General features: G+C 37.9%; 1 protein-coding gene across 1 annotated transcript in view; it reads left to right on the top strand.

Annotated features, from left to right (window-relative positions):
• The window catches only part of CNTNAP2 (contactin associated protein 2), a 1,951,112-nt gene that overhangs the window by 1,226,727 nt on the left and 698,683 nt on the right, over positions 1-25,702 (top strand). The window contains exon 11 of the mRNA XM_073239854.1: positions 14,435-14,541. Coding sequence (XP_073095955.1) covers positions 14,435-14,541 — 107 coding nt within the window. The remainder of the gene's footprint in view (positions 1-14,434; positions 14,542-25,702) is intronic.

Below are 25,702 nucleotides of genomic sequence, written 5' to 3'. Positions count from 1 at the left end.
TAAATCCATAAATTGGCACTTTTAATTCTCACAACTAACCATTTGAATTAGGTACTATATTCCTCATTTTACAGAAGAGTAAACCTAGATTCAGATTATTTTGGTGACTTGTCCAATGTCATTAGTATAAGTGAGCCTGAAAATAATTCTTTGGTTCTCACTGTTAATTAAGATCTAGAATCGAGAGAATAATTCTGAGAAGTAAAGTACTATGAAAAGGCCTTCAGTATGTTCAGTGTGTTTTAAAATGAGAGGTAGAAATACAACCCAATTATCTTTGTTTTATTATGATCTTTTTTGAGTAATGTATTCCTTCTATATATATAGTAGGAGAGTCAAAATTTATGATAAGTTATGAAATAGGAACTGAGATACATCATTTTCTCTTATTTGTTATTTAAGAGGATTGACTTATAACTGGAGCAAAAATAAATTTTAAAAATTCTGTAACAAAGCATTTCGCATTTAAATAATACTCATGTTAATTTTAATCAACAAAAGATTTATTCATTTTTGGTGTGTCCTTTCATACATTAATTCAGTACATGTTTCCTATTCACATATGCTGCGCACTGACTCTATTTACTCTTAGTCTTACACTTATTAAAATATTGTCCATACTGTACATTTCTAATTCAAAAGGGAATCAATTTTCTTTGCTGATTCTTAATTGTTGTTTTTTTTTATCTTGTATTTTATTTTGCAACAGAATTTCTAGTTCAAGTGAAGTGTGTGTTCATCCAGGGCTATATGCATTCCTCTCATTTTATGAATTGTCATCATTGTATCATTTATAAGTCCACTGAATTATAGAGTGTTTTGTGACTGTCATTTGTTTTGTTTTAGAATTATAATGTAGGATATATATTTAGCATACAGTTTTATATTTGAGCAAAATCACAAGTATATTAATATTGCCAGGATAGTTTCCCAGCAGGGTTATGATTTCTAAGTATTTGCCCTCTAACACAATAAAATCGAAGGATTTTAAATGTAAGCGGGATTGGTACTGCATCATTAGAGGTGCATTGCATGGTTTATAAACCGAACACCAGAATGGCCAAAGAAACTTTCTCCCTGAGCCCATTAACCTTCAAGAAGCTTTAGCCTTTCTATTCTGACACAAGAGAAGTGAACAGGATTTTAATAAAAGTCCCGCAGCAGGCACGCTGAAGGGTTAGAGCTCACGAGAGCGCCGAACGACCTGTAGGAACACTGGTCTGCCCGCGCTCAGAGGACAATCTGTATTTTAAAATCCTGTTTAAGAAACCGATCCCCTTGTGACAGCATTACGGTCTTTAATCATATTTTTGGTGTGCGTGAGCTGATTGCATGTGCTGTAGAAGCTGGCCTGTCGTGTGGTTCTGATGATACCAAGAAATACTTCTCTGTAGTGATAGATAGACACCCCGCAGACACCCCTGTAGACACCCCTGTCCCCGACTTTCTTATCACCGTTTCATAAATCCTAAGCGCTCTGCATCTTCTACAAGTAGAATGAACTTATTGGCACAGAAGTAGACGAAGTTCACCAAAGCTTCTAAATTCCATGTATCTTCATTTTTGTCCCTTCATCTCTCTTCAACCTTTTATGAGTTGAATAGCCCCTGGAATTGGAAGTCGGTGTTGTGCAACAATAATTTCATATTGATGTCTGCATTAGCAGAACAAAAGTAAAATTGTCACAGTAAACTTACCAGGTGTTATAATTCTAGCAAAACAAAAGTAAAATTGTCACAGTGAACTTACCAGGTGTTATAATTCCCATTTAATAGTGAGTAAACAAAAACTTTTAAAAATTAAGCAATTTGCTCAAGTTACACAGGTTTTCAGATCACTCAGTTAAAAAAAAAAAATACCCCACACTATTTGCAATCTCTAAGACGTGTATCTACATTTCTGGTCTCCTCATCTTAGTCTACATTAATGTAAATGAACAAAGAGCTCTTTGGAAGCTTGAATTAACACTATAGGTAAAAAAGAAAGGCTTCATTTAAAGTATTTCATAGAAATACAGACAGACTTCCAAATACTTTTTATCAAGTAATTTCAACATTGACAAATCTGACAAATTTATCGAAACAAAACAAAATCAAAAAACAAAAACTCATACCTCTCTCACCTATGGGTCTCAGTGCAGAAGTCTTGAATAAAATAATACTAAACAGGATTCGACAGCACATTATAAATAATATTATATCATGAACTAGTGAGGATCCTTCCAAAACTGCAAGGTAATTAATTCAATATTAGAAAATTTAATGATATGAGTCATCATTTTAATAGAGCCAATGAGAAAAACATTATGATCATTTCCAAGGATATTGAAAAGGAATTTGGCAAAATTCAATGCCAGTTCTTTAAAAAATTTTTAAAGCTAAAAAAACCTGTTAAATAGGAATTAATGAATACATTCTTTAACATGATTTTATGTGTGTGTGTGTATCTAGATTTTCTATCTATGTATCTATAGTTAACCCTTGAACAACACAGTTTTGAACTGCCTGGATCCACTTACACACAGATTTTTCTTCAATAAATATACAGGAAAAGTTTTTGTAGATTTGTGACAATTTGAAAAAAAAATTTCTATTCTCTGGCTTACTTTATTGTAAGAATGAAGTATCCAACATATATAACATACATGATATGTGTTAATTTTTAATATGTTCATGTTATCAGGAAGGCTTCCAATCCACAGGAAGCTGTTAGTAGTTCAATTTCGGGAAGTTAAAAGTCATGTGTGGTTTTTCGATGTGAAGGGTTGGATGCCTCTAACCCCTGTGCTGTTTAAGGGTCAGCTGTATATTTATATCTATCTCCAAAAGCCATCATTTAGCTAGCATCTATCATAAAGGACAGCATTAGGGTCATTCCCACTGGAACAAGATGATATAACCCACTATTTTTACTCCTATTTAACATTATAGTGGAGATATATAACAAAGAAAGCACTTAAAAGTGTAGGATGAGAAAAGAAAAGTTTAAACTACCTTTCTTTGTAAATGATGTAATTATTTATCTGAAAAACTGAGAAAAATCGATGAAATAACTACTAAATGCAAAGAGATGATTTAATAAAATAACAGGGCATAAATTTAATATACAGAAATCAATAGCCTATGCATAAGTAAAGAAAAACAGGTTTGAAGATACAATGAAAGGGAATAGAAAACTCCTTACCTCAATTTCAGATCACAGACGTTTCCGAGAGTTTTTTCTTTTCCATTATGGAGGTGAAAGCAAGTGTGGTATGTGTGGAAAACAAAGATTTTATGTTTCAGTGCAAGGGGAGGAGATCCACATAAGTAGGACAAATATGAGACATTTACAAGGATCAACAGCGTAGTGGTTGGAATGAAATGTTTGTGGAGAGCAGTGGATTAACCGAGCAGGTGGGGGAATGGTGACCAGAGATCCGGTGAGTTGTCTGGGGCTGGAGTGGGGATGCCAGTAAAAGCACTACTAGGAGACGGGGTCCAATAACTATTCCCCTGCTATGTCCTGCCTGTTCTTGTCTGTTGCCCCTGGTCTTTCAAAAGTTAGGAGGTTGCCAGGCCTCCGGTATGGCATCAGAACGGACTAGGCCAGAGCCCTTCTTTCTTCTCTGTCATTTTCCTTTGTTCTCACATGTCCATCACTCACAACCAAATATAAGTGCCTCTTACTTCACTACATCATGTTAATAGATACAAGATGCAAGAGGAGGGAACAAAGGAAAAGAAAGGATGAAACCTGATGTTGGCAGTTGGGAGGCAGTTCTGTAGGGCTTTGTCAGCCACTCACAAGTGGGAGGACGGAAGTTGAGGCTCACCAGAAGTCGAGGATGCCATTCGTTCTTCAACCTGCACGCATCCCCTTCATGCCCTGTATGGTCATATTTTCAGCCAGGGTTTCTCCTCCCACCCTGAACACCTGAGCAGATGCTGCATCATCAGAAAGGCCATTCCTAGGGATCGCTGTCCCCCAAAAACACCCTGCCTCACGTTCCCCAGAGCACTTACCTGACTGGGTCAAGGTGGTCATTTGTTATTTGTCTCCTCCCACATGACTATAAGCTTCACAGTATCAGAGGAGATGTTTTTCTGTTTTCTTTATTTTCACCTTTGTATCCCTAGACCCTAAAATGACAGCTGCCACATCATAAGCAGCCTATAAATATTGGTTGAATTACTAAATGAGCAAATGAATGAGTAAGCGCTCATAATGGTACCCTGCCAAGCTCTTGCAACTATAACTTTGTAATCATGATGTCTTGGAGAATTTTCTCCTAAAGAAAACCCCACAACTCTACAAGTCTAGAGTTCAGAGATTTGAAATTCCTCAACTTTTAGCACAGATTCACTTTTCTCAGGAGAGAATTTTGCTGTGTCATTTTAACTGATACAAAAGTATATATGCATGTGTGTATATATATATATATATACATATATATACATATACATATACACACATATATGCACATATACATAAATTACCATCAATGTTACACTTGTACTACTCTGCTATATTTTAACTGTCAAGAATTCCATTTGTTTAATTTAAAATTACTTTTTATGTAGGAAACTCCCTTTGATGGATTATTTTCCTATATGGAAAAGAGATAGGAAAGAAGAGATCACAGTATGTTTTTAAAGATTTTTAAGAATTATTTGAAAGTTTAGTGCTTTTCATTCCTTGCAAGCAGTTTGTCCTTTCCTAAGAAAGGAGGACTCTTTCTTATTTATAGAATATATTTTTAAAAATCATTAGTATTTCTGGTCCCTGAAAATCACAAACAAACATACAAGCTACATAGGCTTTAAAAAGAAAACAGGAGAAGTATATTGTGACTCTCCTTAGTACTGAGGTCACTTATTTTTTCAACAGGAAGCAACTACTCATTTCTTGTTGTTATTGTTCTGTTTTGTTGTTTCTTTGTTACGTTTTTGGCCACATCTTCAGCACTTCTCCAGGCCTTTCTATTTGTCTTGGTTGATTTCTTCTTTTAGGAAACATTCACTTTTGTTAAACCTCAAAACTCTCTATGGTTTTAGTACCGTTCTTTCACTCTACAGAGATCATTAGTTCACGAAAGCTTTAATAGTAGTGATAATGATTAAAAACTGGTATCTTGTTTCTACTAATACTAGCAGAAAATGCAAATATAAACATTTTCCAAATTTGATGCATGCATCAAGAATTCTAATGTTTTGAAAACCTGCATAGTATTTTCTCAATTGAACATGCTGTAATTTATTTACCTACCTGTTTAGTGTTGAACAGCAAATAGGATTCTGGTTTTTGGTTTTATAAATAAACACAATGGACCATTCTCAGCATTTGTCCCTATTTCTAATTCCATACAAACTTAATCAAGTTACAAATTCTTGATGCTTAGACTCAGAAGCAAAAGCAAATGCCTGCTTATTAAGATGTTTTTTGAAAACATGATGCCCTCTCCCGTTGCTTCCTTCCGCCACCATTTCCCTGAGAGGAAACTGAGGAACCATCACTTAGAGAGGTTATTCTGCTATAACGATGCCAGTGTGTTGACAGAAGTCTCGCCAGGAAGGGCTCTAGTGGGTATAAGCAGAGGCTGAAAAGCAGAGATGCATGAAGAAACCGTTGGCGTGCCAGCCCTCGCAAAGCATCACCTCCCTACCCTTGTGCCTAGTGGCAAGAGAATGAGTTGATAATACTCTGTAAAATATGCAGATTGAGCATTTGAAATCTTATCCCAAGAATACAGGTTGCCTAATATCAGTATCAGTCCTTTTTTTTTTTCATGGCTCTGAAATGAGGGTCATTTTAGGAACAAAACATTTCCCCAAAATAAATCAATACAGAAGAAAAAGTATGGATGTAGCACAAACATTTTGTGAGCTGACATAATAACTTTGATTTCATTTTTTAAATGCATTTTACACATGCATGGATTAAGAGGAAAAAGAATTATATTGGCCTACTGTCAAGGAAATAGATTTTTTTTCCTCATGTGCCTGTGTACTGTGGTTTCTTATGTGCAGAATATTTGCTCTAAGTAACAACGTCCAACAGAATTTTCTGTAACAATGGAGACATTTCATATCGGCACTGTCCAGTGTGGGCACTTGAAATGTGACTGGTACAACTGAGAAATTGGACTTTTAATTTTATCTCATTTAAGTGTTCGTGTTGGGCTAGGGCCTGTCATACTGGACCACACAGTTCTTGGCATATTGCTCCATCTCCACATATCTCCTTATATACTTCTCTATATTTGCTCTGAAAACTGAGTAAGCTGCATTGTGCCTCTAACTCCAAGAATCCCTTCAAAAACCAGCTCCCTGCCTAATGAAGGCAGAATAATGGCTCCTTCCGTGACATACTAACGTGAAGAAATTTAAGATCTTAAGAAAGCGAAAGCGAGACTATCCCTGATTATCTGGGGGGTGGGGGAACCAAGTCATCACAGTGTCCCTCCCAGAGGGGAGCGGGAGTTAGAGCGGAGAGACGACGTGAGGTCACAGGAGAGAAGCAGAGCTCCGAGAAGGCGGAAGCCCCAGGCTGCTGGCTCTGTGTTGATGGAAGTGAGCGGAGGGACGTGGGCTGCCGTAGAGGCTGGAAAGGCACAGAAACGGGTTTTTCCCTGAGCCCAATGGACGCATTTTAAACTTCTGACTTCAGAACTGTAGGGTAATAAATTTATGTCCCTTTAAGCCACTGTATTTGTGGTAATTTGTTACAGTAGCAATAGGAAATGAGCATGTTGTCCTAGGAAGCCTCTGGTCCTCTGGTCTGTGGGGAAACCAGGTGGGTCCACGGTGATGCTCCTGAGAGGGAACTGGACCCCACTGTATGTGCCTAGCCACAGGGCAGGTGCAGACATGTCATACCACTCAGACCTATGCCTCTGAAGCAGTAGGATGCTGGTGAGTAAATTATCCCTCCACCATTCAAACAAGTACACATGCTGGGGTGCACGCAGTCACAACACCTCACTGCGGCGGGCAGAAGTCGCGCCCCCATCCTCCTGCCCAATCTGCGGCTGCCCAAGGGGATTTGCTTTACTCTTACTTTGTTTTGCTTTAAAATTGGTTTAAGTTTTCCTTGAAACCGACTTTAATTTTGAAGTTAATCATTTTGAAATTGGGCTTTAAGTGCACCTAGGTGAGATTGGCCTCATTAGAGAGGAACCACTGTATTCCTGATTCTCATAGAGGTTCTTTGTTTTCTGGTTTTGCCATTTCATTCCCTATGTGGGTTTCACCTAAGAAAAAGCTGTTTTTTTGGAAGTCTTTACCAATGGTTATTTTCATTGGCATTAACCAGAAGATCCTACCTGGAGCATCTGTCATTGCAACTGGATATCCCTGGAGCCATGGAATTGAACTTTGACCCCAGTGTTCTACATCTGGTTAGGGCAGTCAAGCAGAAATTTTTATTTTTCTGCTTAGTCAAGTGCTTGACTAGGTACATTGACTTACTGTTTTGCAGCAGGATTTTTGTTTCTGTTTTTGTTTTGAGGGGGGTGAGAATTTCTGTTATGGTGGTATGTGCTGAGTTAACCTCAGTCATGACAAGCCAAAGATGAATTCCTAGATGTGCAAAGAAGGGAAATGCTAAAGGTGTTGACTTGCTTTTTAAAATATTCCTATATAAGAAAAACTTGTCATTGCACTTGAAGAGGAAATATTGTGACATGTGCTTTGCAGTAGCGACAAAAAGAATCAACACTAAAAAAGTTTTTTTTTTTAATTAAACGCTCGGCAATAAACCCAAGTTTAGGCTAGAGTAATTAGGTTTGGGAATACGTTTTTGCTACTGAGGCATAAGCCCCTAAACACCCACAGCTTATTAATTATCTGAAACACTGAGAAAGCTTCAACTGTTTTGACATAAATGATAATGCCATAACAATTTAGCGAGAATAAAAGTAAGATCAAAAGCCTCTAACCAGAGGCAAATTACCGCCTATCAACTTTTCTATAGGACAGCCAGACCAGTTTTAAGTAAGATAATAAATCTGCAGAAATGAGCTGTTTGTAATTAAAATTAAGCATACCAAATCTTTCATGACCATTTATAAAACCAAGTTCCTGTTAATAAAACAGATTCTCATTGTTATTACTTTCTTTAAAATTATTTCCATTCAAGATGAATTATTTTCTTGAAAGTTGTCTAGCTTTGAGAGATTTTAAAACTTAGTTATTATGCATTTGAAAAAGTTGTAAATGTCTCCACCTCCCCACCCTATATTCTCACATGTTGAGTGGTGGTTCTTAACTGGCTCCAAATCTGTAAGTTGAACAATCTTCATTAATGAATGACTTGTTTTTTAACTTACTGTATGTATTTTCTATTTCTACTGAACTAAAGAATAGGAGAACTTTGAGTTCATAATAACAACTTTATGTTGCTGTTGTAAGGAAATTTAAATCTACTTAAATTCTAGAATAGTGATTACAGTATAGCCCTGCTGTCAAATCCTTGCTGTAGTCTTGATTTCTAACTTAAAACTAGAATTAGAGAGTGAGCACCAAATTAGGAAATAGCGTCATGTCAGTGAATCCAGAACTTCTAGGAGTATGAACAACATAATACCTATACAACATTTAATGCCTGTCATTATTAATTGTATAAAAATAATTAAAATTCCTCTTACCTCTTCCAGTTTTCCTCTTAAAGTGTCAGCAGTGAGAGACTGCTGACGTGCACAATTCACAATGCAATTAAAAGCCTCCATTCTCTCCTTGCCCGTGCTGTTCTCATACCCAAGAGCACCTTCTCTGTTCTTTATTCTTACCCCTCCTGCAAACAGTTCAAGGGCCACATCCAAAGAGCTTCCACTATGATTCCCTACCCTTGCCGTAGCATCCTATCTAACTACCCCCCATCCTTCCAGAGTTTCTGGTCCGTACCTCTACAATAACACTTACTGGAGTGTATTGATTTTACATATTCCCTTAGAATCCCCGGTGCTTCCTAGATGACATGGAACAGAATAGGCATTCAATTAATATTCTTTACATTTGTAAGCAAGGTATGAAGTGTTGCCCTCTTCTCATTAGTTATTTCTTCAGTGAAACTTAAAGATTATCTTCTCTGGAAAGCATTTCACTTTCCAACCCCCGATAACATTAGGCAAGTTACTTATACTACCAATTGATTTTTTTGTTAAAATGTGAATGCTCAAATAGAATCCTACAGGTAACAGTATAGTGAATTCCATATAAATACAGATATGAAAATCTTTAACAGTTTATTTTGGAACAAAATCAAATTAATGAGATCATTGTTCTCACCATGCCACCCAAGAGTTCTACAAACTAATTAAAGCCCTTAAAAAAGAATGAACTTGAAATGATTTATTTTTATAATCTTAGCCATGTATTAACATAAATAGTGATAATAGTGAGTAATCAACTGGAGACTATCTTCTAATAAACATGAAGATGTAAACAGTAGTGAACTTGTTTATTTTGAAAGTACAAAATATGCAAAAAATGTAACGCTTACTTTGAATTGGCAGACTGTTCAACAGGTTATGTTATGTTCACTCTCTACTAGACTAGGATGAAAGGGACAGTCTCCCACTATTTATTGACATTTTTGAGATCAGATTTGTGCACTGGAATCCTCTATATTTCTTTAAAAGAAAAAGAAAAAAGGGTGAACACTAGAAGACAAGTATTAGGGATATTAATCTGAGAATTTTATCTCTGTCAGTAACAAGCTGTGAGGCCTTTAGAAAGCTGTTTAGTAAGTTTGGTTTAATTATGTGCAACTCTGAAGGAAGTATTAAGAACAGATTTTTCTTTAACTTTTTACAGCCTTAAAGTTCTTTGATTCTTTTTGTGCTAGGACATCTATAATGAGAAGTTCCTTATGTTGTTTTCTTCAATTTGGTAATTCATCAACATGCATTTATCAAAGGTCTACTTTGTCTCAGCACCTGTAACTGAAATTTAGAACTGAAGACACACAAATCCAGTTGAGGGACAATGAAATAATTATGGGAAGAAACAAAACCATGTGTCATGGAACTGTTAATCCAGTGTCTTTCAGCCTCCTGAAGGATATTTGCCTGTTTTCCCTCCAACTTCCAAACCCTCTATATCCATTGCTTTAAGGCATTTTCCTTTACTCCTGAGAGAACCAAAATCTACATTCAGTCTTTTTTCAATTTATTTTATTTTTTTATAAATTTCTTTTTTAAGGTATCATTGATATACAATCTTATGAAGGTTTCACATGAGCAACATTGTGGTTACTACATTCATCCATATTATCAAGTCCCCCCCACACCCCACCACAGTCACTATCGATCAGCATAAGATGACACAGAGTCAGTACTTGTCTTCTCTGTGCTACACTGTCTTACCTGTGACATCCCCCCACCCCAATACCATGTGTGCCAATCATAATGCCCCTAATTCCCCTTTTCCCTCCCTCCCCACCCAAACTGCCCCACCCCTCCCCTTGGGTAACCACTAGTCCCTTCTTGGAGTCTGTGAGTCTGCTGTTGTTTTGATAATTCAGTATTTTTTGTTGTTATACTCCACAGATGAGTGAAATCATTTCATACTTGACTTTCTCTGCCTGGCTTATTTCACTGAGCATAATACCTTCTAGCTCCATCCATATTGTTGCAAATGGTAGGATTTGTTTTCTGCTTATGGCTGAATGATACTCCATTGTGTATATGTACCACCTGTTCTTTATCCATTCATCTACTGATGGACACAGATTGCTTACATAACTTGGCTACTGTAAACAGTGTTGCAATAAACAGAGGGGTGCATATTTCTTTTTGAATCTGGGATCTTGTTTTCTGTGGGTAAATTCCAAGGAGTGGGATTCCTGGGTCAAATGGTATTTCTATTTTTAGTTTTTTGAGGAACCTCCATATTAATTTCCACAATGGTTGAACCAGTTTACCTTCCCACCAGCAGTGTAGGAGGGTTCCCTTTTCTCTGCATCTTGCTAGCATTTGTTGTTCCCATTCTTTTCTATATTGGCCATCCTAACTGCTGTGAGGTGATATCTCATTGTGGCTTTAATTTGCATTTCCCTGATGATTAGCAATATGGACCATCTTTTCATGTGCCTGTTGGCCATCTGAATTTCTTCTTTGGAGAACTGTCTGTTCATATCCTCTGCCCATTTTTTAACAGGGTTATTTGCTTTTTGGGTGTTGAGGCATGTGAGTTCTTTATATATTTTGGGTGTTAACCCCTTGTCAGATATGTCATTTACAAATGTATTCTCCCATACTGTAGGATGCCTTTTTGTTCTGCTGATGGTGTCCTTTGCTGTACAGAAGCTTTTTAGCATGATGTAGCCCCATTGGTTCATTTCTTATTTTGTTTCCCTTGCCCAAGGAGATTTATTCAGGAAAAAGTTGCTCATGTTTACATTCAAGAGATTTTTGCCTTTGTTTTCTTCAAAGAGTTTTATGGTTTCATGACTTACATTCACGTCTTTGATCCATTTTGAGTTTACTTTTGTGTATGGGGTTAGACAATAATCCAGTTTCATTCTCTTACATGTAGGTGTCCAGTTTTGCCAACACCAGTTGTTGAAGAGGCTGTCATTTCCCTATTGTATATCTATGGCTCCTTTATTGTATATTAATTGACCATATATGCTTGGGTTTATATTTGGGCACTCTAGTCTGTTACATTGGTCTGTGGGTCTGTTCTTGTGCTAGTACCAAATTATCTGGATCACTGTGGCTTTGTTTATGGTTTGAAATTACATTTGAAGCATATTGACTCGGTAAATAATGTCTCACCATTAATAATTAAAATGCCAATAATTATCATAAAGATAATGCCAATTTAAAAAATATACATAATAAACAAAATTTTTAAAAATATTAAAATCCCTTTTTAATAAATGGTCACTTTCAAAGAAATTCTTAAAACTGAATTTAAAAAGTATTCAGTTAATCTCACTTGATGGTTATATGCTTCTCATGTGTGTAAGTACACAGTAGTCTTTTTATCACTGAGATATGGAATTTCTGCTTTGTGCATTATTTAGAGCACATTTAGATTCCAACCTGGTTTTCCTTTGCACTCAGTACACTATATTGCACTGCTTCCTTCTGAACGAATTGATACAATGAGCTGATGTAAATTATTTTCACTGTTAGGCTGAACTAATATTAACCTACAACAATATAGAAAAGTATACCACACATAGGCATATAGTGCTGAATTTCAATGTTTAACATCAAAGATTTTTAGTTCTATGTGATTTTGCATTGGCTGTCCCATTGCTCCCTCCCATGGTCTGGACACTCAGGGCTGCCGGGCATAAACCCCTCCTGCTGACTGCTGCTAGAGGGCGGTGACTATGGGAATGGGCCCCAGCAACCCGGGACTACCCACTGCTCATGATTCTACCTCCGTGTCATTGCTTCCTCACTTGCCCTGCTGGGAACAGTTCCCAACATTTTAATTATAAAAGTGCAGCTCCTCTTTTAAGGCCTGGGTCAAATGCTCTAAATTTTATTAAGGCCTTTATTTATATTCTATCCATAACTACTCTAGTATCCAAATTTCTATACAATTAATATCTCTTTGATGACTCATCAAATTCTGTCTGGTATTGGATTTTACATAACTCTTATCCCATCTCCACCTAGGTTATAAGGTCTTTGGAGAAGGACTATCTTTGTAGCCTTGACAATGCCAAACCCAAAATCATATGAAATATAAGTGCCTGTTAAATGTCACGTGAATTTCCCATCATCCCTTATGGTAACACAGCATTGTACCTTTGCTTCTGTTTGCATTTTCTCCTAATAATGCTCTTCCTCTCCCTTTCTTCTCTTATAATCCTGTCCATTCATTGACTCTCAACCTGAAAGCATTTTATTGTGCTCCAAATCTACATATAATCCCTCATATGAAACTCCATAGTGCTTATTTGTTCTTGCATTATGCTACTTCTCATTTCCACCTTTTATTATAGTTTTCATATATACTATATACTTACTTTCCTAGGCTGTAAACACTCAAAAGACAGTGAATAGAATCTTATTTATTTTCTGTTTCCCACAGTGCTGTGCATATAGCAAGTGCACAGTAAATGTTTATTGCATGACTAAAGGTTTGCAAAGAGTTGTAGAAGAACAGCATTCCTGCTTAAGAACTGGAGATTCCATGCAGAAATAGGCTGCTGCACCCTGCTATAGAAGTTTTAGGCAAGGCTGATGGTCAATCAAGAAGAGGGGGCAGAAAATGCTATCTCTGCGTCCAGCCCTGTCATATTTGCAGCAGGAAGTTGCTAGGATGTTACGATTAAGGGGTTCCTGCAGGGTGGCTGTCTATCAGTCCATTTCATTGTCCATGACCCACTATCATAGAATCTGCTGTTTAAATCTGAATAAATATTTTTATTTTAGAGAGTCTCCTATTAAAATCTGGAAATAGTTTGTGAATGTTAATACATACAATTAATACCTTTGTTATCTGTGAGCATCCTGACCATTATTTTAAAGAAAAGTTGTGGGGAAGTTGGAGAGAGGAATTGATGGGAGCAAAAAGAGGACAGGACCAGAAGAAAGGTAAAAGCTGGTGCTGTTGAAACTGGAATGCTCCTGGACAGATTTCAATTTCACTGTTGCTAGGGTACAAGCAAGCTATGAAACCGTGCTCTGGAAGCTATGGTCCAGATATTCAGTGACCCCATTTTTTAGCCCTCTATTTCCTACCTATTAATTATCTCACTTAGGAGCATTCTTGCCAAGCCTTTAAACTACTTATAAGATAGGTATAAATACTCTGATTTTCAAATGAGAACATTGAGATTCAGAAAGGTTAAATTACATACTCACAATTGGCTATCTAGTAAATAGAAAGAAAAAGGTTTGAACATAAAATATACAGTTTTCCTCCTATATTGTGCTTGCTCACTCTTCAAGTAGATGGCTTTCATTAGTCAGCTGGGCATGGGGAGAAGGCGAAGGAAGATTTAGAAATGTTTTCCTATAAGGTTTGTATATTCTCATTGCTATTACCATGGCATTATTTAAAAAACTCAAATTGCTATGGAAAACTCATTGTTACCTGCTTTCTGACTTGGCCTCGATAAAGAATAGGACAAGGAAACAAGATGGCTTATCTTCCATCTCTCACCAAGAAGAAATTTAGCTAGTGTCTGTTTTTGTACAAAAGGAAAATCAAATGAATCTGTGATATGCAAATGAATCTCTCAACTGTTGTTAATTTCTACTGTTTACTCAAAAATGGGAAACACCGAGCCTGTGATACATCATCTTTTGTGCGCTTGGCACTTTCCATCATGAATCCGATTAATCCCCTTAAACTAACAAGGATTAATTGCCTTGGTAAGGCAACCTGGCATTGAAATGATATATTGCCCAGACAGCTTGGAATTTGGCCACTTATAAATCTCATTTGTTTGTTGGCTTATTTCTGTTTGTCTCTTTCTCTGACAGATGTGTGCCCAATCACTGCGAGCATGGTGGGAAGTGCTCACAGACGTGGGACAGCTTCAGATGCACTTGTGATGAGACAGGATACAGTGGGGCCACCTGCCACAACTGTGAGTGCCAGTTCATCTCCCTCTAAACATGTATGCATGAGAATCCCAGGTCTTCAGTCACACTTTAAAGCTCAGCAACCTGAGTAATCCACATATTAAATCACTTAATTCTGAGGAACCCAGATTTTCTTGTTTCTTCCCCAGAATAGTGTTCCAGTTGTCAAAATATATTGTCCTGTCAAATGACTCACAAAGAAGGACCCGCATCGCCGGTGTTCTGTAAACATGTAGTTGAGATCGGAATGCTGGCCTTGATTTGCCTCCGCACGACTGAGTCGTCTCTATCTGGAAAGACAGCAGAACTGTGTTAGCGGAATGTCTCTGGCTGGATCCTCATCTATCACTTCATAGGAGGGGCAGACAGAGTGTAATTCGAGCACTTAGTTTCTGGACAATAGTCATTTCATGCTCTATCACAACTTTGTGGCCACATTTTTAGATAGCAAACTGAGTTAAAAAAGTGGAATGGATTCCATTAAGTTGTATATCTGAAAAACACAAAAAGGAAAAAATTTTAAATGCTAAAAATAAAATGTAACAGGCAGAGATGACTAGTAAAACACAGTTGTGTCTTGTTTCACATAATAGCTTTACCCTGAAGAGTTACATAAAAATTAGATTTTTGTAATTGGAAGAATATTGTAAGCGAATAACTCTGTAATTGTGACATTAATTTTCCCAAAATGCATTGCTGTTTACAAAGCACATTTGAAACAGATTTGCCAAAAGACGTATAATTGAAGGAAGGTGGTCATCCGTTTGGTGTGTGTGTGCGTGCGTGTACATGTGTGTGGGGGGCGGGTATGTAGGGAGGAAGGAAGAGGGAAAGAAAAAGATTCCATCTCCTTCTCTTCTGTCAGTGTGCTGAAAAACTGAAATCTAGTATCTAGCCCTCTAATTACACAGGCTGCTTTCTCTTCCCTTCACTTTTAGGAAACAATGAGCAGCAAAATATTACCAGACTAAAGTAGTAGGGACAGTAAAATGCAATACAGTTCTCTGAGCTTTTCGTGTCCTTGTTTGTAGTAACGTACAGTAAGAAAGTGCATTCAGAATATATTGTAAGGCATCAACTACAATAAAAATTGAAACTTACTTTATTGAACTTACTCATTTGTTAGGAAGGTGTTCAAAAACAAGAGACAAAAAGAACCGGAAAAAATGACATTAATAGAAAGATGTACAAGAAAAAAGTAGACAGTCAATTCATTGTCTGTGAAGTACTTATATATAGGTATACAGAAAAGTGTTTTAATGAATAAAGAACAAAACTAATACTGATATGAATCAGAATAAAGCAGTTATAACTAAAATTTTTCCTTTCCAATCCAATCAAAATTAACTTTCATCATATGGTATTCATTGTGCGAGAAATGATACTTGAGTTAGGTCACTGATGAAAGCACCTTTACTCCACAAGCAGCATTCGTATGATGTGTTATAAGTACCACCTTTAACTGCAGGGGATCTTGTTTCTGAATATGGAAATTCTAACTATTCTAAAGACAAAGATCAGGAAACCTGGGGTGGGGGTTGGGGGGTGAGGTTGTTGTAGGGATTGCCTTTCTCAATGACTGCTTTGATGCTGAATTTAAAAGAAAGCAATAATTTTTTATGGTTGCTTCCTGCTTTGAAATACACAGCGAAGAAGATTTTTAAAATACAAAAAAAATTTGAATTAAAATATTTGCTACTGGTTAAATAGCTGGCTTTTTTAAAGAGTAATTAACTCCCAAGTGTTAGAAATGTCCTAATTGTGGTTAGCTTGTGGCGAGCTCTAAATGTAGAAGGGAGAAATCATCTCCTCCCTGGTGCTCATTCCTGTTCATTCCTTGTTCCGTTTTTGTATCTATGAAAGCAGAATCATTCATTTTAACAACAAAAACCTGATCTCTTGTTGTCTTTCCCTAAACAAGACCAAAATCTTGAGAAATCAAGTATGTGCATAAATAGAGATTAGAAGACCATAGTCCTAATTCAGGAAAGGGTCCACTGGATGTTATTTGTGTTGTAAAAAGTCTATCTTGTAGCTTTTTGAAGAGTACATGATTACTGATAAGCTGAAAGACTTGACATATCTTTTCATTGCTCCCACGGATTAGTTAAAAATCAGGAGGGTCTGGCCCAGCACATAATAATGTAAAAATATTTAATATATGCCACTCAGTTTGATATGAAATGAACAAATTTGCCTTTTTGCTTAGTGAGTACATTCGCAGCAAGAGCAGTCAGTGAGCCGGCGCGTGCTGTGGGGGGACCCTGCCCTGCCGCCTGCTGCAAGCGCTCCGCCTTCTCTCCGACTTTCTTATTCCTTTATTGACTAAATGGCCACTGAGGCTGTTTACAGTTTTAAAAGTCAGTGAGCTGCAGCTTCCAGTCGCCTATTCTGTGTTCTGTGGTTTTAGATTGTGTTAGTATTATTTAATACTTCACCTCATTATTTTCTGTAATAGAGCTGTGGTAATTGTGTAACAGTACTACTTTCAAAAGGTGAAGAACAGCCAACTAAAGTCTAAAGAAAGGGTAATATAAGTAAATATTGAGTAGAGTTCAAACTTTACAGCGGGGCTCCCTCCTATTTCATCGTATTCTCTACACTGGTCTGGGCTTGGTCAGGATGAGACAGCTATTTCTGGGGTGTCCGTAGTTCACGGTGGAACCCAGAGGCCCTTTTTGATAGGTTTCCTGCCTGAGTTTGAACTTCCCTGCCCCACTTACTGACTTGTGACCTTCAGCACTTCACCTCTTTGAGCTCCACTTTCCCCCTGCTGAGCGAGTATAGTAAAAGGACACTCATGAAGCCGTGAGATTAAATGAGATAATTCATGGGAGACACTGAAAGGAGCGTTAGCGTGTGGAAGGACTTAGTAAATTTTTGCCACTCCTTCCCTTTCATAACAGTCATCTCTTTGCTCTGAGCTTCTTTACCAGTAATTGTCCATATCACACAATTTGTTGCTTAATTTCCTGCTGCCAGTCGTTGTTTTCTGTTGTCATTTCCATGGTGTATTTGGGCTTGAAGTGAATCATTGATTTGCATAGGATTTTTCACCGGGAAGAACTGAAGAGAATTAAAAGTGATCTGTGTATATCCTAGATGTATACACACACACACACACACACACACACACACACACACACATATATATAATTGTTTATATATGGAGAATTAATTTTCAAGCAAATTCTGTCTAAGGCTCAGAGAATTGTTATTTACAGACCACACCTGAGGAGTCAGGACATCCTCCTCTGGGCAAGGAAATCCCACAGGAAAAGCCAGAGACCGTCAGAGACGGTCAGATCATGGCAAAGGGAAATTAGTCCTTCTTGTCCTAAAACTAAAGAGCTTAGTTTGTGACAAAATGCACATACATCATATTGTCGTGATTTACACTTCTTGGATTTTCTTATGCTGATAATCCATTCTGTGAATGCCTAAGAACTGTCTAAGCATATCAGAACATAAAACCATGGCAAAGAGAGCTGAATGATGCTGCTGAATAGTTTATTTGTTTTGTTATATTGCCTTATCCCACTTCACTCTCCCAGAAATATAAAATATATCTTTCTTATGAGCAAAGCTTCATGTTTATAGCTACAGTCTTTCTCTTAGTGGTGCTATGTATACAGGCACTTTTCAATTGGTCTCCAAGCTTACTTTCCAGTACATCAAGTGCTCTTTAGCATCTCATCATCTCATTTTTTATGTGTTTCTTATACTTCATAATTATGGCTTTAATTTACATAAATTAAATCCAAAAAGCTATCCTTTATCTCAGGGCCTAGTAGATAGTTTTCTCATGCTGCTGGGATCTATCTTTGACCTCAGTCATTCTTACATATAGTATTAGTCCCTTATGTGGAATTGCCATAAAAATCCACAGAATATCCTTAATAATATGAAAACTTTTAGCCATCTTCACAAGTATTTGTGAAAGGAGACTATTTGACAGATAAAAGCAATGTTTTGGGGTAGAACTTTATAAAAACTGTTAAATGCCAGATCATCATTCTGAGAGAAAATATTTTTCCAGATACCTTTTTATTAAAGGAGAGATTCTCACCAACCCAGATATATAGACATGACTGTTTTCAGAAATAGCAAGATGAGCTAAGCTAAGTGACCTATATAGATATCTTGCACTTTTAAAATTAATGTGATTTCTGAATTCTGAAATACTAAGAAGGCCAGGTACTTCTTAGCAAAATTTTCTTTTTTTCTACAAATAAACCGCCACCATGAGCTTTGGTGGGGGCGGAGGGCTTTTTGGCTTCTTAGTCATCCAATGTACACTTTGGCAAACAGACCAGTTTACAGACTTCTTTGCAAATAAGTATCCATTTCTCTTTGTGGCATCAGGCAAGGGAGATTCACGCTTGTACTTTGGTAGTTTGTCTAAGGTGGCATTTTCCCACATGTAAATGTTTGGCTCTACAAGTGTGCGCCTGGTGATGAGGGAATTGATGGCACCCCTGCCCTTGCAGAGCCCGCTCTAGGTGGGGACGCACACCTTGACCCAGCCAGCTGCTGCGGAGGTGTTACCATACAAATGCAAAACTAAAATTTTTTACTAGCCAGTGTTACAGGAAACACTGAAATTTAAAAGGAAACTCTTCTACATGCTGCATCCAGAGCTACTACTCTGAGTCCGTAAATTAGTAAACCATAAAATACACTATACCTTACTACTGCACACAGGAAAACCCGAGTGGGTGCCATTAGCTCACAGCATGTTATTTGTAATCCTTTATACTCATAAGTAATTTAATTCAAGCATAATTTGTAAAAAGAAATTAATCCTAGCTGATTATAGTCACATTAACTAAGGGCATAAACACCTAGAATTATTGGCACCAGGAAACTTGGCGTCTCCTCCATGTGAAACTACCACAGTCTTAGGTATCAAGACAAGTTGGAATTTGAGCATTGCTAACCCTGCCTCCCCGCCACCCCCAGAAAAGCAGTCATTGAATAGTTTCATGGCCTTACAGAATTGAATCCATCTTTCTACTATAAATTCAGCTGACTTATAAGGACCTGCTTGGTATGGCTGTGTGTTTAGCCTGGTTTTGTGTCATGCTTTGCCTCGCTCTTCCCCAGGCCTTTCCGTTTTTGTACGTGCCCTGTACCCTCACACTGCTCCCTCCCCCTTGCCACTGTCACACCTCAGGAACTTTGCACATGCTTCCTCTCTGCTTTGTCTGGTACATTCCTGTGCATCCTTCAGATCTCAGCTCAGTAGTTACCTCCTTAGGGAAGCTTTCCATGACCCGGTAGTTAGGTCAAATCCTCTTATTCTAGCACATATCTTCCTCTTAATGCGAGTGATGGTTATGATTTTTAATTTATTATTTGTGATTCTTTAATAATGTCTGTCTCCTTCACTGGACTGTAATATCTAAGAGGAGGCAGTGCCAGGTTCTGTCAACAGTTTATCTCTAAGACCCACCCAGCCTATAATATGCGCCCAGTGAATATGCCCTGAAGCAAAGAATAATTGAATGGCAGAGAATGTAAAGAGCATCAACTCTTTTAAAAATAGCTCTTAAAAAATAAATCCCCTCTGCACAAATTTATGAAGATAGTGAAGCTGCGAAGAAAGCTAAAGGGACCCCAGGAGAACAGAACAGGAGGGTGGAGAATAAAAGATGCATGAATGGAAGGCAGAGGGAATGGCGAGAGTAATAACAGAACCAACCACAAGAGGTATAAAGTTGTAAGAAATTACATGAGGAGTTCACCATATGGACGAGCAAACCTACACATTTCAAATTATCTTTGAGGAAAACACCATTCCATGTCGACACCACTCACTAGAGAACTTGTGGAACGCAGAGTAACAATGGGAAAGTAAGTCACAACAGAAAAGACATCTTAGAGTGCAGTCAGCCACTGTCTAAAGTGGGTATAGGCATGTCTGAATATTGACTATCCAGTGAAATGAGGAAAAAGTTTGAAGTTGGTGCAAAATTTGGATAAAAGGAATGTAATCTTTTGACTTGTGTAATATTATATGTGTATTCTTGCTACAGGGAAATTATAGTGAGGGACAAAACTCAGAGTTTGAAATCAAACGTTCAGATGTCAAGTCCTTGATTCCTCAGGCTGTATGGCCAACCTTGTTTCTCCATCAGCTGAACTTTCCTAGCTATAGGACGATGACTTTCCCCTATACCTATACATCCTATCTCCCCAAATCTCCTTAGCACATTAGTATGGATTGACATATACCCATAGAGAGTGAAGCCAACTCTCCCAGTATTTTCTGCAGGTCACTGACAGCAATGAAATGAGAAGTCCTGGATATAATTCTCTCCCACCCTGCCTCCTTCCCCTGTGCATTCTTGGCTTTGTATTTTAGACAATCACTTCACTGAACTTAAGTTTCCTCTGAGACATTCAATGAAATATTGTCTCTTAAAGTGCTTTTTAATGTAGGAAACATCCTATATATTTCTCTTTTATTAGACTACTAAGTCTTTAAAAACAGCCCACCAAATTTTTGTCTGATTATCCGTAGCTTAAGGATACCAAGCGCTGACAGAGGTGATTCTCAAGAAAAAGATCTGAGGGTTTCTCAATATTTGAGCCCATGCTCAACTGAAAAGATAAAAGGTTTTATTAGCAAATCTAAAGGCTACACAGGCAGATTCATATTCACATGGGGAATCTGCTCTGTCCAATCTAGAACCTGCTTTTCTGTTATTAATGAAGAATTACCAAATTCTCCCAACTTTACCTCCCTCTCATCTTCTCTTTGCATTCTGACGTCATGATCTAGTCCAGATGCTCAGCGTGTCCCTGCCATTAAGGAATATGTCCTTGTTATTAAGAAGTGGTTATGAGGCCCAAGTGCGGGACTGTGGGACTCATCGGGTCTGTATTTCTGCATTGTTTCTTCATCTTTTGCCCATTCATCGATGTGCGGAAAGCTGACTCCATTCTGCATTTGGGATAGGTGCTCGGGTGTGGAGTGGAGAAAGGAGGAGGGCAGGAATGCTGGCATGTAGGGCTAAAGAGCTCCCTCCAAGGAAGTGTGTCATTTCATTAAAAACAAATGCCCTTATACCCTAAGTACATTTCCTGATCTCTGCTTCATTGGGATTATGAACTGAGGACAAACCGCACTGTGTCTTACCTTTTATCCTCTATGTTGGTACTTCTCATGTTAACAAAATATATATAAATGTAAATGAAAAATTATTTAATGCCCTCTCATACAAAGCCTTTGCAATTGTAAGCAATTATGTCATCTTTCAGATTAGATTATCAGATGTTTGTTTATGTCTTGTTTTTTCTCCTTATCACTTGGACAGGGAGAAATCAGGGTGAGGAGGATGCACCTTCAGCATGGTGTGGGGTGGAGAATATCACTTTCAATACAATATGTACAACTAAAATAATAATAAGCCCTGGCTTGGAGGTGTATATTGTCTAGATGAGAAGCTCACTTTCTCCCCAGAGCTGAATCATTTGGGGAAAGAGGAAAATGACAAGTGATGTCACTTCCTGAAATCATACTTGTTTACAGAAAGACACAATAATCCCAGCAGCAACTTTACTCACATTGTCACTTGGCATCTGCAAATAAAGTGGGTGGAAAGAAATGGTAAAGTGCTACCTGAGTAGCAATGTTCGAAAGGGATTCAGAGGCCATCCTATCTTTCAGCTACAACCAAATAAATTACATGGATTAAAATAGTGCAGGTCATTTGGAGAAACACAGCCCAAGGACCTTTACATTTCTAAGGCAGCCCAAATTTCAAATTAATCCCCTCTTTCATGCCTTGCTTTTGGAAAGATGGCTAAGATTAAACATAGAAAAAAAGGATTTAATTTCAGTTTTACAAAGACTCTTTCAATAGTTTCAAAAATATGTCTTTCTCTTTGAATAAAGAGCCTTTGCAAAAAGTTGATCTGCAAACGCATATTCAAAAGCAGCCTGTGATAGAGATGAAGCTATGATCCTATGAACTTCTCAAAGGCAATAAAATGCCAGGGCTAGGTCTTGAGGGAGTTGACATTATTCATCAAACTCCCCTGTAGTTTGAATCCCAGTGACTCTCTCATCCAAGGTTCAGAGTAAAGAGAAAAAAGAACAGCAAACACTCACCTCTACCCCCTTTGCCAAGTTCAGTTAAGGGAAAGAAGACAGACAGAAGGAGGCCCGTTTAATTGGAAGATAAAGAAGGAAACTTCAGAAACATCTGTGTCTACTCAAAAAACAAGAAGGGAGAATTAAAGTTAAAAATAGCATGTGCCTCTCTTTTGATCCCTTTAACGTTTCCCAAATCAAACAAATTTCTGCTTTCATATTGACATGAGTTACTATGTGCCTGTTCTTAAATCTTTAGCTTTACAAACTTGCTATATAGGGTTATCTCTAATTCACAGACAGTCTGATCCATTTAATAATATTACATTTCTATTCTGTATGTAGCACACTATAGGGATACAGAAATATAGACAAGAGCCTGCTTCCTTATGCAGTAGACAAGGTAGTTTAAAAAAGCAGCAAGACAAACAGTCAGGAGACGTTAATACATTAGAAGAAGGTAACAGTTGTTTCTGTGCAACCTGGTGTAAAGGCCAGTATGAATAATATGGGGGAGAACAACTTGAACCCAGATGGCTGGGGAAGGGCTCTGGGAGGAACTGAACCTTGGGACTGACAGGAGAATTAATATTGGGACTGACAGGAGAAAGGGGGAATGGGGCAGCAGCAGCGTAGGCCAGGGGCAGGAATAAACACGGACTGTGGAGAAGCCGGCCAGTGAAGGACACTGAGCTTTGGGGGGGATGTACCTCAGTGGGCTCCAGCACACCCCACAAACAGGGACCCAGCAGGCATGCTCATTCAGATTTGTACATGCTGTACGAGCCAGCAGAAGTTGCAAAACCCCGGTGGGTCCCTGTTTGTGGGGTGTGCTGGAGCCAGGCTTGTTAAATACTCAGGAATTTTGTCAAGTGCTTATGAAATATTGATAGCTTGAACCAGACTACAGTGGGAGAATTTACCCCAAGGAAATGGACAAGCCCAACAAATACAGCCTCCTCTTTGTTCTTTTTTTTTGTAGAGCTTGTTTACCAGAATATCAGTGCCCTGTTTCGTGATTAATAGAACAAGAACAATAGTGTCTGCCTACTCGGATTTCTGTGGAGGGTACAAACATGTCTAACATGCGATAACATGTCTAACATGGTTATAACCAACACAGATGGTTCTTGAGAGATGATAGCTGTAGTTATAAGTGTAATACTGTGAAGAGATGGGTCCCATCAAGGAACAGCAGAATGTGGATTTGAGTAGGATGGTTGAGCTAGCCAGGGGACCAAGGTCTTTCCATACCTCGGTGACAGTATGTGACTTCAGATGTGATTCTTCACCGCTCATATTTACTGTGAAACAACTTTGCTTTTGTTCTTCCGAACAAGAGAGTTGAGTTTTTCTCACTCTATTAATCCATAAAAGGCATTAATTAAACTGTGCCCTGATAGACTGTTGATTTATGATTATTTCTGAATTAAGCAGAATCCATAGACTACTAGCCAGTGTTTAAAGAGCATTTATGAAAAACCTATAGATTATGTAGTGTCACTTCAACTCCCAACATTTCTTTTACTGAGAGGGACAGAAATAGTTTTGCCATGACTATGTATCTTATACCATAGTATAATCTTGGGTAACAATGGATGAATAAATAGGTCTATTGGGATACAAAACTAATTTTAAGATGACTTTGCGATTGTTAACCTAAATATAAAGAATCAGAAGCTTTCTCCCTTTAGAAGCTCTTCCCGCTGTGGCCCAGCTGTGTCAAATATATGTTTCTTAAATCCACCACACCTGGCTTTGTTTGACATGCTCCCTAGGAAAAACTACTCAGTAACGAGTCTCATGATTTTTTCACTTGTTCACATGACAAAAAAATCTGAAAAATGAATGGCTGATTTCTGTTATGGTTTCGGTTTTGTTTTCACAAAGTCATGGTGAACAAAGAACTCTCTCCATTTCTTTTGTTGTTACTGTTGCATTCTGTTTTTCCTCCGCCCTTCTATGCCCTCCTGGTAAAAGAATGTTGAGGAAAATAGAGTTCAGATTGTTGGAAACTGGAATGAACATGTCCATCACCCAAATAATTTCCTTCTGTTGCATTTTCTGTAGGCAGCTAATGCCACTAAAAGCATTTCCCATGGAAAATGTACCAGCTTCCAAGAAATTGTGCTGTTTCACTTTTTCAGTGTTCATATCTGACTGCTCTTAACTTTTAGTGAAATATTTTATTTGAAAATCTGGTTTTTTTAGCCAAGAAAAAGTGAAATACCATAAACATATGTGGATTTGACTAAAAAATATGGTCTTATTTTCTAGTAAAGCAAATAAAGACCCAAGGGCTCCTCAGTCACCTGGTCTCTTCAGATAATTTTGTCGCAAAACAGCCACAGTGGATCCTGTCTGCAAAATATGCCTACCCTACTCTTGAAAGACCTTTCTGGCATCTCCAATGCCAGATAATGTTGGCACCTACAAAATTTCTGTCATTACTCATTAGCAGGCATCAAAATGTCCTAATAATACTCTTTGCCATTGTCCAAGCCTGTTGAGACATCAATTAAACATGTCTCTCTTGCCAAGTCAAGTGATCAGCTTCCACTCTGCTGGTTAAGGCTAAGCGAGGCCACCCAGTTAGACTGGATAAACACCTCTAAGAGTCTGGCTGTGGAAAGAGAAATTCCTTCCATCCATACTACTGCAGTGGAATTCAGAGCCCTAGGAAACCGGGTGTGTGTTTCTAGCGCATAGCTCTCTGTTGTGAGCTGCCCTACTTAGTGAAGATTCAAGTATTCAATGGAAAGCCTATTCCTACTCAGAAAAGACTCGCAGAAAAGGCTCTTTTATGGTTTTGATGAGATAGATGTAGACTTTGTGAATTAATAGAACCTGCATTTGGAGGGCCAGTTTGATTTTTTTGAAAGTTTCTAAACTACCTGAAGCCAGATGAATGGAACAAGCTTTGATAATTCTTTGTCCAAAAGACTGTTTCTTTTGAATAATTCTTTAACTCCTGCTGACTTTAACTTTGTGAGAGAGTGAAAGTGTCCCAGATTCTCGTGGCGGAGAGATGATCAGAAACGGAGACTGTCAGCTTTCTCACTTCA

This window comes from Manis javanica, chromosome 6 (genome assembly GCF_040802235.1).
Source record: "Manis javanica isolate MJ-LG chromosome 6, MJ_LKY, whole genome shotgun sequence".
NCBI classification, from domain to species: Eukaryota; Metazoa; Chordata; class Mammalia; order Pholidota; family Manidae; genus Manis; species Manis javanica.
Note: the sequence above shows the minus strand (reverse complement) of the source record. Positions and strands in the feature narration are given on the sequence as shown.